The sequence below is a fragment of the Echiichthys vipera genome (genome assembly GCF_963691815.1).
Source record: "Echiichthys vipera genome assembly, chromosome: 8".
NCBI classification, from domain to species: Eukaryota; Metazoa; Chordata; class Actinopteri; order Perciformes; family Trachinidae; genus Echiichthys; species Echiichthys vipera.
In genome coordinates, this window is record NC_139833.1 from 8,599,259 (window position 1) to 8,618,622 (window position 19,364).

The window sequence follows — 19,364 nt, forward strand, 5'->3', positions numbered from 1 at the left end:
GCACTGAAGGACACTTTGTGTTTAGGGTCACCCTCACCACTTCATCAAGAGAGACATAGACAAGAGAGAGTGAGGGAGAGACAGATAGACAGACAGACAGCTAGAGGTAATACTGAGAGGTGAGACAGCAAGACCAAGATCTTCAAGGACGGAGACAGATAGACAGGCAGGCAGAAAAGGAAGTGGGATATATCCATCTTACAGATCTTTCTCACCCAGAGGACTTCACCTCTTTGTCTAAAGGAAGCGTGAGTGGGATTTCCTTTACTCAGCCTTCATCTATTTTGCCTTTCATCAGTGTTATGTATGTGATAACCTCAATGAAATCACAACACTAGGTGAAATGCACAAACTGTGCCTCCACAGTACATCTGTAAAATGCTATTAATTGTTCTTCTCTCTGTGTATTATCAGAAAGGCTTCTTTTCATTTGTTTTTGTCTTGAGTCTTGGTTCTCCAGCGGGTTGAACTTCTTAATGGTCTCGTCTTTTGACGGCCTCAGTGGATGTAGCTTTTAATTACTCTCTGGGGATGGAATAAAGCGAGCTCCTGTCGTGTTCAGACAACGGCTTCCCCTTCAACCAGTAGAATACTTAATCATTCCTCCTCTTGTTCCTCTGCTGATACTCTTTTTTATTATCAGAGACCAGGAAATCATCTTGCAACTCACTCCAGAGACTGAAAACTGCACAGTGTGTAGAAAAGAGCTCTGCTTTTGCTTCTGCTCCCTCCAGGGGCCCGGGATCCTGGCCTACCCATGGAGACTGATCAATTTTAATGCGCCAGAGGTCGACCTTCCATTAATAGTGTTCAAACAAACCTCTCTCCATGCACTACAGTGAACCACAATAAAAGCAACAGGGGAATCATCTGACACACCAGCCTATTAGCCTGTTAGCTAGCTTGCTGCGATTTTCCACAATGTAATTGCTGTAGAAGAAATAACACATTACGCTTGTTTATGGTGCTAACGCAGGTGGTTGCTATTGGGAATGGGTGAATGAAGCTATCACTCAGGCACGACCTGATTCTGTTTGTTGGGCGAGTTCTCCATTCACTTCCCCAGAGCAGCCGCGTGATTAATGATGGGCAGGGTGAAGGCGGCAGCGTGGCGGACCTTAACTGATGAATTATTAGTGGCTCAGTGGCCCACAAAAGTGGTGATTCATGTAACATGGGACTAAAACAAACCTTTTCTCCACACCTGCCTAAACCACAGCGGGCTCCAATAGAATAAAAGCATGACATGCATTATAGTTTATAGGGTTTAAGATATTTCATTTAAAAATACCCAAGACAGAATACAAAAATGTGAATCAAATTATGGGATATTTTTAAAGCTGAAAGGATGAATTAATCCGAAAACATGTGTGTGTGTTGAGGTGCTCTAAAGTAAATTGAATATCTCTAAGACTGGATTGGGGTTTGGACAAAACAAGACATGTGAACACCATCATCCTGGGCTCTATAGTTGATTAATAGAGCTCATAACACACACACATACCTAAAAGATTGCGTCCAAAGTGCATAAATGACAGTTTGCATCGAAATCCACTTATAGTGGGTGTGTTTGGTGCACCTTTTCAAATAGAAGTCGAGAGGGTGGCATAAGTTTGATGCATGATTCTTTCGATACAGGATGCAATCCAGAAAAAAATATGTTATTAGCAGCATCCTGCTCTGTCTGCACTTTGGGTTGCTAGTCCCACGACACTTTGATATCAGAAGGCTTGTACCTGTGTTGATTGTGTCATTTATCTCTTAGATAGATTAGCACTGTTCACATTTTGTATCCACTTAACACACGCTTTGGGCTCAATTACAATTCTCTAGGGATGAGGTGGGAAACATGGTTCACAATCCTACACCACCATGATGTATAATAGTCATTACTCTACCACCTCAACTGAGCAAAGAACTAGAAATCTATATAAAAGGTTGTATCTGATTACACACAATATAAATAGCTGTGTGGCCTCTTGTCAAGACTGAAGTGTCTGCAGGGTAAAGTGGTCATTCATTTGGCAACTCTTCTGCACTCGATATGAAACATACAGCTTTGACTTCGCTACAGGGCCTTTAGTGTTTGACACTGTTTCGCACTGCCTCCTACACACCTCTGCATCCTCACTCTGAGCCTCCCCTACCTCTACAGGTGCCAGTTGGGGGGTTACCATGGAAACCAGAACGGTGATGCAGCGAGAGCAGGAGGAGCAGTCGTCCCAGATGTCTCACAGCATGCAACTGTCCTCCCAGATCAAGAAGAAGACCTTCACTTCCAGGTGCAGACATGCTCTCCCGACTTCAGTAGTGGGGGAGGTTTTCATAATAGTTGAGATTACTTAGGTGAAAAAAACAATAAAACACAATTACTTCATCACAAGTCAAGTCCTGCATTTATAATTTGACCTCTTTAGGCCTCAACTATTTAAATGAAACAATCTAACAAAGTTTTTTCCTACAGTCAATCAATGCCACTACAAGACCAAAACGAACCATGAAGTGATCCTAGTATTGTCTGTGTAGCAAATGCCTGATATATCTTATCATTATCTCACGTATTGCAAATACTCACCTGTCATTACATTCTTACTGACAAAGATGTGGTATGATTATCTTTTCATAGTTTATCTTTAAAGAAGATGTATTAATCACTTCAGTTGTAGCATACATCTCGACTCACTGGCCATACACTGTCTGACAAAAAGACAAAGCACTCAAAAATATTTCAGTTCTTTGAAAGAGACGAACAAAATGCAACTGTTGGTCGAGATGATGCAGATTCTGCCAGAGAAGTACAGCAGCTGACTGAGGGCGCACTCACACTGTCCATCCGTACCGTGCCCCCTGCTTTAGGGTACTTGTCCCCCCCTCCCTCTCCAACGCTTTGTTTACAAATCTTTCCATAGACCTCAGAGTTTTCGTGCGTCTTCTCCGACTGTTTTTGAATATTTTCATCCGACCAAATCTGCAGTAAACACTCCACCTCCGCATCACACCAACGTGAACCTTTCACCGCCATTGTTTTAAATGTCCGCGCATGGTCCGTCCTTCTTTTTTCTATGTCCAAACAGCCGCACATAAAATGACGTCAGAACCGTCGTAGGCCTCGTGCTCATGCTCGTACACGTGTGCACGCTCATGCTCGTACATGTGCAAACGTGCTATACAAAACTGACCTCTCCCAAACGGGCCATGGCCAGAAAGCGTTCCGTGCCTAGATGCGGTACGGATGGACAGTGTGAGTGCGCCCTGAGACTGTGGTCAAGCTGGCCATCTCTCGCATCTCTGTGTTCAAACCAGCTACCGCTAAAGTTGGCATGCATCAATAATCCTGACCTTTATGGAAAATGCATGGAAATGCCCCAGGATACACATGTAAGTGGACGCTACTTTTCAAAATAAGGTGTTAACAAAGAGTATACAAAATACATATATGGAATAACAGACTTATTTTATCATATTCACAGGAGTTATAAAACATGTCCCTTATGAATTGAGAAATCCCATAAATTGTGAGGGAAATATTTTACTATTGGACTTTGGATTGCAGGGGGAAAAAATATTTTAAAAAGTCGTTTCCCTTTTCCTTTTAAAGCAACACTGAATTAGTTAGTACACAATCAAACGTCTGGGCTTCCGGTTACACAGTTTAGAAGATTTACTGTAGATGGATTCACAGCAACCAAGTGCAATAGTCAATGATGCATGAAATGTGACTGTTGGGGGAGGACAAGCCACTGGCTCTTTTAGATTTACCATCTATATTAAAGTTTGCTTGGGAATCTGAACAGCAAGCCTACTGACCACAGACACACTCCCCTCTCCTTCGTGACAACACTGCTTCTGTATTTCCTGCCTAGAAAAAAGGAAACTGTAAAATCAGTAGCATCATTTGGTAGTAGCTTGAGAGGTTCCACCTGTAACATTACAACACTGGAAAACATAATGCACATCTTCACAAGCAATCAAGTCACATAGTCAGCCCTTAGCCTTGATTGTAATGAAAACAAGAGGAACATTCTGCCAATGCCTGAGAGAAAATTCTGTTTTATTCCAGTGCAGCGTCTCTTGTTTCAGGCATTTTTCAGAAATTACTTTCTTGAAATGAAACATGATAAGGAGAACTCTCTAAATGAATATCAGAAAAATGGCACTTAAGGCTACAAAATTTATGAAAAAGGTGTATTTAATTTGGTACTAAATAATCTCACCCTCCAGGCAGATCTATTCATTTGTTTAAAAAAAAACTATGAAGTAGGATTAACGGATCAAATTACACTGGATATCAAAATTAGAGAACAAATTATAAATACTTGCTCTATTCTGAAATGTCCAGAATTTAATAGAATATCTGCTGTGTGGCTATAGCACTGCTGTAATAGCAGTTTTTTTTTCAAAATTAGAGTAACCATTGCGTCAGAATAGAAGATTTAAACAGGAAGTCATTTAAAGCAACTACACTCTACACTTCCTGTACATTTTTGAATCCTATAGCCCTAAAAAAACATTGTTTAAATCTTCTCTTCTGACACTGTGGTTACTGTTGTCTAATTATGCTAGTACAGTAGTGGTATAGCCACAGGGTTCTTTCAAATTATGACTAAAAAATAACAGTATTTCAGAATAAATCAAGTATTAATAATGTGCTCTCTGATTTTGAGTGTTTACATGTATCAGAAAAAAAGATTATTCTGCAGAGTTCACAGCTTCTGCTCTAATTTTATCCATATATTAATAATAAAGTCAGTATATTTGATTAGTATTATGTTTCTTAAAGATGTCATGATTGATCACAGCTGATTTGTTTTTTTTTTTCAGCCGAAGGACGAAAAAGTATTTATTGAAGAGAAACATATGGCGGGCTGGTTATTCTGAGCTCAATGAGACATGGCATCCACTCAAGTAGACCCTGTGGGCCACTGGTGGTAGCTGCTAGCACAATACATTCACATAAAGTATTCACAAATACAAACACAGTCTGTCACTGGTATTAAAATGCCTCTGGTTGGGAATAAATGGACCTGGTCCTGATTCACCACCTCAAGTTCCTACTCCCACACACTGTGTCTCAATATGCCAACAGTGTTATATTTCAGTGTTTCTCTGCAAAAGCTTAATCTAGCATTGTGTTACAGTAGGGCTGCAACTAACAATTATGGTCATTATCGATCATTTTCTTGATAAACTGTTATTTTTTTTGGTCTATAAAATGTCAAAAGGTTTCCCGCAGCTCAACATGACAACCTCAATGTCTTGTATTGAACAAAACTTAAAATATTTTAATTTTACTGTCTTATTGGAGTAAAGAAACCAAAATAATCTTCTTTTAGAAGGTTTAATATGGGAATAATGACCTTTATTCTGTAAAAATAAATGACTCAAAAAGATGAATGATTATTAAAATAGTTAACAATAAATTAAATAGTTGACAGCTGATTGAACAATTGTGTAATTGTTGCAGCTATACTACAGGAGTTTTCAGCATGTTCTAGTAGTGAATGTATACACACTATTGAATAAATGAAGACAACTTTGTGTGCAGTTGCAGTTCAGTGGTTTTGGTGTTAGTAGTGTTATTGTAGCATGGATGTTAGTGTCAAGTCCAGTAAACGGGAGGTGTTTCAGTCAACCAGAGGCTTGAAAGACAAATATGAACAGCAGCGACATAAGACTACAACAATGCAGACAACGGCTCTTAAAATAAGCAACAGAACAATGACCCATCAGATTAAAATAATAAACGGGCTGCGGCTTACTTTCAATGTCAGCGTGACACATCAGCTGGTTCCACTTTGTCCTTGAGTAATGTTTGAGATATGACGATCAAAGTTCACTCCTGAATGAACTTTGACCCTCGGCTTTTCAGCAAACATAAGAAGGTTTCTAAAGGAGTTCAGAGATAAATGGAGATTTGAACTTCTACAATTGGGCTGCTGAATAAGATATAGATAATAAACTAAGCGTGAGATGAGTTTGCCCCTGAGACGTATTCTTTTTCTTGAGATGTAACATTGTAGCCTAAAATGTGTCTAAAAGTCAACCCATTTGCTGCTGTTCACGCCACTGACTACGAGCTGTAAAATGATTTAGTATTATTCCTAAAGACAAAGATTAGCAATGTAATAGCCTATTCCACATTACTGTCTCTTTCTACACCTGCACACTGACTCACATACAGCAGGCCTGTCCAGCTGTACTGTGGCATAAGACACAGAGGATTCCAGTGAGATCGAATCACTTCAGGACCTGCCCTAATAGTCCCATTTTCCTCCTTTGGTGTGATGAAAATAAACTATTCCATCAGGCTTAGTTCAGCCAAACTTAGAGTTCATCTCTTTCTCTCTCTTTGATAGAAACAAGCGCGTGGTAGAGAGAGAGAGAGAGAGAGAGAGAGAGCGAGAGAGAGAGAGAGAGAGAGAGAGAGAGAGAGAGAGAGAGACAGAGAGAGAGCGAGAGAGAGCAGGTGCATTATGAAATTTATACTTAGACCATATTTAGAACAGCGAGAGGACACTCAAATGTACTGTATCTTCATGTTAGATTGAACAAAGTGGTCTCCACAAACACAACAGCTACAGAGTTGGGTAAAGGGCTACTCTTAGTACAGGCTGTTGACATGCATACAACAATGAGGGCTGATCATCCAGTGCCTCTTTTCCTCTTTCTTTAGTTATATCGAGTTAATATTTTGAGGAAGCCTGTTGTTTATAAAAACCTTAATGCACAACAGCCATTCACCTGCACACATCAGTAGCAGCTCTTCCATAAATGTTGAGTGCTTTTGCGTGGGTGCACATATGTGAACATGTATGTTCCTGTTTATATGCATACCCTGAGTGTTTGTGTCCCTGTGTGCAAATATCTGTGGGCTGTAGTTGAACGATACCACCCAGCCGTAGGCTCTGCACTACATTATTCAACTGCCCGAGCCCCTCAGAAACATTCAAAGAGACCTAAACAAAGAGAAAGAGAAAAATAAGACAGCAAAAGCAGAAGTTGTTCTCTAAATGCAGTGAAATGGGGAAATTTCCCAGATCACAAACAAAAAAAAGAGAAGTCGTGTCCATTTGCATTGCTATTTGTAAGATGGCTTGTTGAAAGTAATACCTGAAGCTCAGTGCAAGCAGCAGCGGTATTTGGGGGTTGTGTAGTACACACCTGGTTAAATATACAGTTCATATAAACTTTGAGATTTTTATTGTTTCCTTGTCAATGGAGCTGTGTTGTACTGCAACATACTTTACTTAACGTTAGGCCAAAGCATGCTGTAAATAGATCTAACAACATGTAAAAAAACAGCAAAGCATTCAAAGTTAAAATATCCTCTCACTGTGTTGTAATTACTTTTGTTAAGAGCAACAGTCATCCGTGGATTAAGGGAGAGCAAAAGTGAATGCCTCTCTTGTTACAAAAATGCCTTTCATTGCCTTAAGTGACCTTGTCACCAACAACACAGGTCTCTCTCCTGTTTATGGGGTTGCACATAGAAAAAGGTCAGCTCAGTTTCTTGTTGGAACTTTAAATGTGGAGCTCATGCTTTAGTGTAGGCTTACACATGTGTGCCCGTTGCCTGTATGGGTGTGTCTACATGACTTAACGAAGAGAGTGACTTGAAGGTCCTAAAGAGAAAGAGACAGCAGCTGTCAGCGCTTTTGATTTAGAACACTTTCCTTTCCAGCGACTGCTCTGTGTGTTTGGTTCATCATGTTCAGCTCTACCACAAGATGACACACATTCAAAATGGAACATTGCAGATAATTGCATGCTCTGATGCTGCGACAATTACAATTGCCACTGTACCATGAACAACCTATTGGCTCAACCTCAAATCCAAAACCCTCTGGCTCATCAACACCACACTGTCATCATTGTGTCTGCACATCAGCTGCCCTGGTTCCTCCTGATTATATAAGCTCCCTGTAGACAATAGCATGTGTGTTTGTATTCCAGTGAGTAAAAGGGGAACACTGACAAGAGCAGAAGCAGCTGATGATGGTCATAATATTTCTCGAGAAAACAGGTCATACACTGCCCTGTTTGCGTAGCTGAATTAGGCCCCACACATGGGAGACAACTGGTACATCAATAAGATAAAGTACCTAAAGGGGCCTGTACTCGACAGTCAGAAAATGAACATCACAAAATAAATATTTGCTATCAGGGATGTTCCGATTCCATTTTTTACTTCCTGATAATGATCCCGATACCCAAACTTGCGTATCGACCGATACCAGCATTTGAGGCCGTATTAGGCGCATGTTCATTACTGGTATTGGTACAACTGTGTCTGCTATGTAAATGTATAAACCATTTCCCAGTTGTTAACATAAACAGTCTATGTGTCACAAGGTATGTTTCGATCACCTACTGTTCTTGTTTCCTGCGAAGTGGACTGCACAGGGGATTCAGCCATGTTAAGTAAGATTACAAGCCACAGAAAGCAAACAATGCTCAGTTCGAAGGGTACTGTGAAATGTGTAGGGAAGAACTAAACAAAGGTTCATCACTTTGATCCCTTAACCGACAAACCCTGAGCAGGGAGTAGTGAGTATAGTTAATGTACCCTGTGGATCGGAACGCAGCTCCAGGTTATTTTTTGTTGCAGTGAATGTGAATGACATCAGCTGACAGGAAGTTAAAAAGAAACATGGCTGTTGCCCACAATGGATTTCCATTGAAAAGGTCTATGGTTGCCTCGGTCCAGACCTTAGAATCCACCCACTCGAAAGAGTTGACTGATTTGTCTGGCATTGTGACACAAAACCGCGGAGACCATGAGCGTGTGACTGATTGAATTATCTGTATTACCAGCATACTGAACAATATGTATTATCAGCAGCAGAGTAACAGTATATGTATTTAGTGTGAGTATGTTCCTTTAATTGTACATTAATCTTTACTCTATGTTATAGCAGTTTGAGTACAGCATTTTTATACCTCATGCTCTATGTTTAAAATGCCATTTTAACACCAGCAGTATGAACAGTAGTTGTAATTACCTGAGGGCTACAGTAGGGGCAGTGTAGAGCTGTTGAGCTATTTTAAAGCGCGCTTCACTTCTTTCTCTCAGTTAATAAGACGCATAGTCTGAGGAAAGTTGTGCCCGTGCATCTTTCATTCATAACTCCCCTTTTCAGGTATGGGTCCCTCATAATAAGAGTTGTTGGTTACTTTAGTCCTAGTTAAATGTGTAGACGTTCTAAGAAGATGATTTGTAACGCAGTATGACCGTGTATTGTGATGCAATGAAGTTTATTACGATGGCGCGCCACATGAGCTAACCTGTTGCGATGCTAGCTGCACAGCACTGTCGTCTTTATGGTACTTCGTAGCTGTGGGGAACTCTGTTGTTGCTGGGAATGTCAGGCCATTGTGTATGTGCTTAAAAGGAAGATTTATTGATTATCTGTATTTGTAGTAGTTAGTATGGTTTAAAGCTGCAGTATGTCATTTTGGTAAGCAAAGTACATTTTTATGTATAGCTATTTGTTGATCTCAAATGAGCCATTTTACTTTACTGTGCTTTACTATATTATACTTGCCATTCAAAGTTGAAAATACTAGTGCAAGTGCTTATGATAAAAGATGTTGAATGTAATGTTGATGCACATGTTCTCTTGTCAGCAGAATTACTGATGGTTGTTATTATTTCAGTTAATAAGACGCATAGTCTGAGGAAAGTTGTGTCCGTGCATCTTTCATTCATAACTCCCCTTTTCAGGGCTTTTACAAGCGCTGCTGGGGGACTAAATAACCATCGAATCAGCGCCATGGTTGGGAGAAGGGTCTGAATTTTAGTTATTTCCTCACCTGCCACTGTGGCAGATCATGTGGGATGTTTTAGATTAGTAAACACTGAGACAGTTGCCCAACAGTAGAAATATGAAATACATCATACCACCTTAATCTCTGTGTAAGGTAAGGTAAACGTATCTGCCATGGTGGCAGGTGACCTGAAATGTTTTACCTGTCACAGTCAACATTTACCCTGTTTTTGGCAGGGGGCAATTTCACTCCCTGGTTGAGACTAACACCATTGTTAAGCTGTGTGTTTACATCACTGACCAATCACAACCAAGTTAGTTAAACATGCTTACGCCATAGGCTCTGTCATATGCCATTGCTACCATAGAGTCCTTATCTATGCTATTGATGGGTCCATGGTCGCCACTGTCATCACTGTAAAATGCTGGATAAATAGTTTTGAGCATTGCAACTTCCACAAAATTACACTTTTCACTGTCAGAATCGGATCGGTTGATAACATTTTGGAAAGCCTGAGAGAGGCACACAATTGAACTATTTTACCCCTATTCAAGTTAGCATAGCGCTAAACCTAAAGCTCCGACGTACCACTTGTAGTGGTGCTAGTTGACAATTCAGTCTGATATCAAGCTACTATAGTGGAGTAATGGCATCCTGAGCAGAGATTTAAGTCACTCTCCATTTGCGACTGTTGTAATCAGAGTTTCTCTGGTTAACTTTGATAAACGACCCGGCCGCATGTGCATGTTAGTACATATGACCATGAAAAACCATTGTTATTTCATATACTGGGATGAGAGCCATGTGGAGGTAATCTCAGCCCACCTTTTCAGTAAGTAGAGCACCTTTAACAGTGTTTTCACCATGTGTTCCTAATAGAAAACCAACTGAAGAGACTATACACACAGTTTATGTCCAGCTGCTTTATAACACAAAAGCACTGACAGTGCTTTTATTGTAACTGATGTCCTCTTAACTCTCATGTCTTGATTAAGATGAGAACAGAAGATGGATTGGAATTACAATACATTCACATCTGAATCTGCCAATTCCATCGTTATATTTGAGAGGACAAATCTGCTGTGCCACACAATGAACTACCTGAATTGACAAAGGGTGTAAGTGTGACAAACTATATTGACATTGTATTTTAAAGTGGCGTCTGTGTTTCATGGATTCTCACTTCTTTGCAGTTTGCGTTGTTCTGTTTGATTTTGGTTTGTCAATGTTTACCTTGCTGCTTTTACACTACAGGAAGAGAGCAGACAGAAAATATCCATTTAAGATGTTTTCAGCCTGGAGATAAGGTTGCCGGTTTTAAACTGAATCCCTGCAGGGCTTGAATAAATGAAACCTTGTGCATATGATGTTTGCCTACATTAATCGGAGCTTCGCCTGATATATGGCCACCTCTGCTGCAGAGAATAGGAGAACCACTGCTGCTTTCTAGTGGCAGATGAGAATAATGGTCTGATCAACTTGAGATTGGATTAATGTGCCGTAGACCATGACAAAATAAATAGGCATGCTAATATGAACACTCAATCCTTCAATCATTAATCATCTAAATAAATAACTGTGAAGGATAACAAGGGAGAATATCTATTTTTTTAATCTTTCGCCTGTGTCATTTGATGATTTGCAAGAAATCTTGTTGTTGTGTTAATGGGGCTTTGTTTTATTTTTCTCCGAATGTAACAGTGATGAGGAAGCCTCCTACTCTGACTTCTACCCCATCATCCCTGCTGACCTGATGTCCGTCAAGGAGATCATGGAGAACTTCCCCCGTCACAGGACATGGTGAGATATATAATACAGCAAAATATATGGCATTTTATTTATCTTTATTAGAGACTTGAGGGGTGGATGATATGGGTAAAAGCCTCTACTGGGGTTTATTTAATTGTATATCACAATATCAATATATATTTAACATATTTTCTGGAAAATCAATTAAGATATTGTCGATAGATCTTGAGTGTCTATTTTGTCTCACATTGATACATAAATCACATAAACGTTTAATTTACCATAAAGCCGATATCTGGTGATAAGGGGCCTGATTGGATACTTATATTTACAGCAGCAGAAGTAATTGTTTCTATCGCAATGTCAAAAAACAGGTACCATGTAATGGCAATATGCAATCATTTATGTTACTTGGACAACATTTTATGGTCTGATCTTTGTACTTTGTTCATTTTGTACTAAACTTTTTAATAAAATAAGAAAATATTTATATTGTGATTCATATAAGAGTGTGCACCAAAATGATTTAATGTAATGAAAATGTTTTTTCAGAACTGCCAAATAGCCAAATCGATTTGAATTCAGGTCTTCTCTCTCTGCAGCTGCAGATTAATTGATAATGAAAATAATCGTTAGTTGCAGCCCTACGTCTAATAGCCTCCATCTGCAGCTCATATCTTGGGCACAGTTTTTTTTTTATCCCTCATTTGTGGATGAGTCTCTTCCTCTCATGCTGAACCAAAGGCCTCCACTTTTCTCCAGAGGACTTCCTTCCTGGATGTTGTGTGCTTTTAATAAAATTCTGCCACTCCATCGGTAGTCACCACCACATCCTCTCTCTCCCCTTTATTTGAGAAAGTGGAGTGGGTCAAGTGTCACTGGTGCTTTGCCCTGCAGCACATGAGCTCTTATGCCAACAGAGTCTCGATAAACAGACGGAAATCAGAGCTATTTCTTCATTCTCATCTGTCTGTAAAAGGCCAGCTGGGGACTTCTCCCATCATTTGCTGTCTCACGGATGTCTTGAAGCCAATAAGCCACAACCATTCAACTGAGCCATAAAGTGGAACCTTTGTATTTGTATTTTTGTACTGATGGGGGAAGAGGAAGGAGCCTCACATCCAATCGGAAGGACGTTGAGTAATGGATGGACAGAAAATCAATCAGCAATCATTTTGCTAATCTGTTAAAGCAAAAAGGCCACACATGTTCTGGTTCTAGTTTCTCAAATGTGAGAATTAGCTGATCTTACATTACATCAAACAGTATGTTTTTGGGGTTTGGACTGTTGATCAGATAAAAAAAAGACGTGTCCTTGCGCTGTAGTTAATTGTGATGGACTATTTTCTCAAATTTGACGACTGTATAATCGATCAAACAAGACAGTTATTGGTAGATTTATCACTAGTGAAATTATCGTAATTTGCAGCCCTGGAGGAAAGTTGTAGAGACAAGATAACATAATGATAAGTTATATGTGATAACCCGACATATCAATTAAAAAAATGACCAGACACTAGAAGGAAGTCAGCATGTAGCTGGAAGTTTGACTTAATTTCCTGCCAGTACAGAAAGTATTTAACTTACTAGTGAATCAGAATCTTAGAGAATTTTGCTGATGAGATGTATAAGCCATCTGTAACATTTTAAGTGTCTTATGATCATGTTGAGGACAGGATTAATGCTCAGCTGTCACGGAAACGATGTCATACGTATATCTAAAAATAAGTCCCAGGAGAGGGAGGTTTAGGTCACTGACAACAGGAAGCAAGGGGATTGTTGCCTCTTGTGACGGGATTTGCTTTACCAAAATCCCTTTTCTACTGTAGGGGCACCTTGTCCTGTCTGGGTCACGCAGTCTCTCTATGTTGCGACTCAACAGCACTTTCACATTTGGAGGCTTAGTGGCCGCCTCTTTCCTGTTCTCTAATCCGTCCAGAAATTGATTCGACTCTTGTTGTGTCAAAAAGGATTTGACATCTCTGATGTATGTAGACTTCTTCATCAATGCTAAATGTAACCGATATTTTCTCCTTCAAGCTATAAATGAAAGATTTGCCTGGCAACTGTAATAGATGGATGGACAGAGGTCAGAATGAGTATTGAAGGAGAAGATGGGTAATACTAGATGATACGGTTGCTGAGGCGGGAGAGTGAAAAGGGTGGAAGTCACTGAGGGTGCAATCACACCCTCTTGAAAGACAAAGCACATCTGAAAGTGATGAGCCTCAGCTGCAGCGATGTAACCCTGCCAACTTCTCCCATACCACCACCACAACCCTTGATCTTATCTTTGAGTGTTTCTCCTATCTGCAACATACTTAGCTCTAATTCATCTGTCTTGTCTCACCTTCAAATTGTTCCACCTGTTAAAGCCTTCTACCTCTTGAACTAGCAAGGTCGAATCCCTCTGAAGCACAAATTCTCCATTGAATCTCAATTCTTCACAAATCTTATCCCCCTCAGAGGCGCTGAGACGGGTGAAGGCTGGAAATCTAGTAATGCTGAAGATGATTGACTCCTCGCCAGGATAAGAGAGGAAGGACGAAAGGATGAAGTTGAAAGCTCTCGCAGATTGTCACACTATTTCTGGAAGGGCCTAAGTGTTGCAATACGGTGGAGCATGACATTTGTTTTGATTTGTGTGGAAATTAATGTGCCAGATCTTTGTCTGTTGGCAAGTGTGGCTCAAATTGCACAATACTATGTGACTCACATAATGGTTTCTCTGCGATCTTCTCCTCGTGGGTAACATGTAAATTATGCAGCTAAATCATGCATGCCTGGTTTGTCTTGGCAGGAGGGGGTTTGCTGTTGTTCGCACCAATAAGCAATATCAAAATGTTTCATTTGGCGCAATAATTAAGCCATAAACACTATCATGCCCACTGACATGATGTGTTCCTGTGGTTCTTTCCCTGAAGCATTAAAATCTCTGGGCCCACAGAGATTAGAAAAACTGACAGGCACACAACGAGCCTGTGGCAGAAAAAGTCAAAATCTTTTTCTGAGTGCCTGGAAGTCAGTATGTGTGTATGCACTTGTGAGCATATGCATCTATGCATGCACGTATTTATTTGCATATTTATTCTTGCCATTTGTGCATTTCACTGAACTATCGCAAGCATTTGTAGGACCATTCATGCTCCAGTGGCCATCAAAGTTCAGAGAAGTGTTTGTGCATATTTAAGATTCCATCTCTTTGTTTGTTGTCGCAATGTGTGTGTGAAGTATGTGTTCAAATAATAAAGCCCAGGGGACTGCCAATCAAAAGAGGGCTCAGGATATACAGTACACCCCTCTGGCGATGAGAGAGGGGAGTATTAAAACGTTGCATTTTTAAAAAGGCACGCAAAATTCATGATTATACATGATGGATTGCATAAACCTACATGCATATGAATGAACTGCGTCCAGACAAGAAAATGTGCAATGCCATGAACATATAGATATGTATTCACAGCTACGACCTTGTGTACACGTGACTATGTTGTAGACTACCAGAGGGCCTTCTGGTTTTGTTTGACAGCCTTTACAATGAGCTCAGAGGTCAAACTGTGGATCTCTTACTCACTATTGTGTTTTATACTCAAGTGAATTGGCCTGCGTTATGTACATGCTGCCTCAATCATTTATGTTTTTTATTTACAAATCTATTATTTTTTAAATTCTTATATTTTGAAGTGGGAAAGAAAGCTTTTAGGTTTTCAGAACCTGCCGCATGGAACAATCTGCAGGCTGATTTTAATATTCAAAACATAGTAACACTGACTGAGTTTAACCCTATGGTGAAATCAGTTCTCTCTGTGTACAATAGTTTTCTGTGATCCTTTTTATGTACTTGGAACTCTGTGTTGCTACAATTCTTGGCGAGGTCACCCTTATAAAAGAGCTGTATTTGATCTCCATGGGACAAAACTGGTTAAATATTGGCTAAATAATAAAAATAAAAAGGTTCAATAGCCGTAGAGCTGGTGGGGATTCACTGTGTTGCTTAACGACCCCTGGATAACGAAGACATAATTTAAAGGCAAGCCTTGAACCACAGTAACGACAGTTGCCCTACATACTATGCCACCTTGCTGCCAATACAAAGAAAGACGAAATTAGTTTCTTTGTGGCTTTTACAACCAACAGTCTGCCATCTCCATGACAACCAACCTGATGAAAGAGAAGTCAAGGATGTCACGCAGGCGGTGATACACCAACAATTTGAACTGTCCACACCTGAGAGAGTCCCGGAAAGGCACATATCATCATGTGAGAAATTTTTTAGACTACCAGCAACACCTTTTTTCACGGTGATGTGAATCAGCAGTGGCAGCGGGGTTTGATATTCCCCTCATAAAAGACCAACTTCTCAAAACCCTTTGAAGGTGTGTGAGAATGGTGCTCATGTGAACTGACACGTAGGTTTAAATGGAGCAGCAAACCACCGACCTCTTCACTGAGCCTTTCAAACGACAAACTGCCAAATATTTAGAAAATGGCATTTGTCTGCAAATGGACTGGGACAGAAAGAAACGTTTATGTGCCAAAAGAAATCAATGTAAAATCGCTGTTTTGTTCCTCTCAGAGGTCGACCCGTGTTGTTACAAACCGTGTTCAAACCTCTGTCTGAATTGCTGTCTCTACTCGTCACCTCCACTGATGGAGGACTAAAATGATTTGGCAGCCGACTGAAAATTTTCAAATGAAGCAAATTACTTTCCGTCTAGTCTTGGTTGAACATTTTTTTTGTGCAGCTGAAAATAAAAACGCCTCAAAAATGCGAATTAACCTACTATCTACAATATTATCTATGAATTGGGAATGTTGCTTATTTGCTGTAAAGTATGCAACACATCTTCAACAATCTGTGTGTACTGCATCTGCATTCAGGACACCTATGAGCTAATTACAATTACACAACACAGAAAAAAACAATAGTCCTGAATATATTAAAACGTTGTGCTGTGTTACACCAGGGAAATCCTGAAGGAAACGCTGGCTGCTGATGAAGAGTATCACAGAGACGAGTGGACCATGTTTGGGAACGAGGCTGAGAAGGTGGAGCTGGACGTGATCAGGAACCAGCATGTGTTGCGCACACGTGTTGACAGAATGGCCCTACGCAAGCAGGTAAAAGTCAAGTTTTGGTCTCAGGAAAGACCTATACCGAGGACTGCCTTGTACTCAGCTATGTCAACACATTAGTATTTACATTTATCATGTTCTCAACCAAAGACATGTATGTGTTAGGTTAATTGATGACTCTAAATTGCCCGTAGGTGTGAATGTGTGTGTGAATGGTTGTTTGTCTCTGTTTGTCTCTATGTGCCCTGCGATAGACTGGCGTCCTGTCCAGGGTTTACCCCAGCTCGCGCCCGATGTCAGCTGGGATCGGCTCCAGCCCCCCCGCGACCTCGAAAGGGACAAGCGGTTAAAGATGAATGAAATTAATGAATGTTCTCAACCATGCAACACCAACGTTTGATAGTTAGCCGGTTTCACTGCAGCATAGCAAATGATATATTGGAAGGAAAACTTAAAAGATATCAATGATAAAAAAAAGCTTTGTTCTGATCATTGTGTATGTTAATAACTGGTACATTACGGGCAAATCCAATCCAGTCATTAATTAAAACTTAACTATCTAGAGTAAGCAATTACATTACATTACATTACATTAAGCTATTTGTACACCATGTGAAGACATGAAGACTTAACTTCAAATCTTCCAGGTTTGTCATTTATATATATTTAATAAACTAGAAAACAATGTGCATAATATCAACATGGGCCTGCACTCAATCAAATAAAAAGCCAAAGTCTGCAATTTCTTTGAGATGATGTAAAGTGGATGTAAAAAAAATTAATAAATTAATAAATACAGCACTGTGGAAAACAAGGTCACATCAGCGTCCTAGTTCAATCAAATTTGATATGTCAGATAATTAACATCAATGTATGTTAGTGGTTAGTACAGATGTATTTTCTTTCACTTTGTTCACAAAGTTCTTTCTCCTTCAGGATCACCTTACGCAGACTATTTACTGTTTATTTTTTCATTTTTTGTGTTGTCTTAGTTTATTTGTTTAAATGACTTGTGAAGCACTTGAATGCTTGCTGTAAAATATAAAGTTTACTTAAAGTTGTAGTCCATAAGAATTGAGAAATATTGTTTCTAGCGGCCTGTTTGGCAGTAAGATGTAACTGTAACTGATGGAGGGTTCTTTCAGAGCCCTCCATCTTGTCCAGCGGTCACTGTGTGTGTTGACTTGTTTTTTCGCTCTAATGTAAACTTCATTGAATAACATTCACCTCTCTATTTCCAGTCCATCCCCTATATGTTACCCTCTTAAATCCATACACACACACACACACACACACACACACACACACACACACACACACACACACACACACACGCACACACGTTCCTATTATACTTCTGCACTTACTACAAGCCTGGCCTAAGAAGTTGGAAGTGCACGATTTCCCGATTACAAGTGAACGCAGCATAACCGTTTTTGTAATACTCGCCAAAAGGCAAGTAGATATGCTTTCACCAGTGGTTCATATGATCAAACACTAATGAAAGCATATGTTATGGAGTACAACGTTAAGATATTCATTATGTATTTATCAGCACATAACTTTTCTTTACTTATCTGCAAAATCTATTAATTTTTTCGTTTTCTTCCTGGTTCCTTCTGTGCTCCAGGCAGAAAAGAAGGCATCTGCCCACATGAAGTACCTGGAGCGTCTGAGTCTGAAGGCCCCAGACTTTCCAATCCCCCTGAGGGCTCACACAGTCTGGGAGGGCATGACGGTGACACTCTCTTGTACCATCCAGGGCTGTCCACCCCCAAAGGTCACATGGTGAGAACTTCTGTCTCCACTGCAGTACAATCTTTTGGCCTCCAGTGGCCTGTGGGGATCCATTTTCTGTTAAAAGGCTATTGTTTGGGTCAAACTGAAAACTAGTGGTTTTAATTTAGTTTCTCGCTTGGTTGAAAAGCATAATGTTCAGGGAACAACTACACTGCTGTGTACTCCTGATACGGGCTATAACTTACTTTTACATTGTATAAGTCAATCAATAATAATAAAATTGACAGCAAATTTGTAAAAAATAGTCATTCAAGTAATTAATCATCTCTGGATTGTGATCTTTAGCTTTTCTCTGCTTTATATTGCTGCAAATTAAATATATGTGGGTTTTGGACCGTCATCAACTGGAGTATGTAGGGTTCAACAAACTTTTTAAAGTGGGAATCAGCCTTTAGTTGCCGAAACTGAAAATATGTTTGCCATTTTTAAGGACTTTATATTTTCAGTAATTTGCAGTTATACATCAGCTTAAGGATGAAAATGTGACATAAAATACTTTCTTTTTTGTTTTTCATTCTGGTTCTTTTGGTTCTTTTACAGTTGAATCAATTTGCACATTTTCACTCCACAGTGAAACAACTTAATTAATGTCATTGTCTTGCATGCGAGTAAATGCACCAACAATGGCAAAGTAAATTAAGTTGCAGTGTTGTCTGGTTCCGGTTTTTCTTGTGTCAGTAATGCAACAAATATTTAAAAAAACTATATATTGATTTTAGGGGTCATATCTCATCATTGTTACTGTCAAACCCTGATTTGCCACTTTCGGTTACGTGAAATTGTAATTTATATAATTTCACAATTTTCTGATCAAAAAAAAATAATAGTAAATCAGTTCTACGTTGCAGCCCTGCATCTTTAACTCATGACTCATCCATAACACAGTGAAATACAGCTGAATGTGTCATGTGATCATTAGCAGCATATAGTGTGACATGCAAGGTCTTAGGTTAGCTTATACACGACCTGTA

General features: G+C 39.7%; 1 protein-coding gene across 1 annotated transcript in view; it reads left to right on the forward strand.

Moving 5' to 3' along the window:
• Nucleotides 1-114: 114 nt before the first annotated feature.
• The window catches only part of myom3 (myomesin 3), a 59,821-nt gene continuing 40,571 nt past the window's right edge, over nucleotides 115-19,364 (forward strand). Inside the window, 5 exon segments of the mRNA XM_083918549.1 lie at nucleotides 115-248; nucleotides 2,156-2,282; nucleotides 11,470-11,568; nucleotides 16,485-16,638; nucleotides 18,224-18,381. Coding sequence (XP_083774675.1) covers nucleotides 2,176-2,282; nucleotides 11,470-11,568; nucleotides 16,485-16,638; nucleotides 18,224-18,381 — 518 coding nt within the window. The 5' untranslated portion in view covers nucleotides 115-248; nucleotides 2,156-2,175.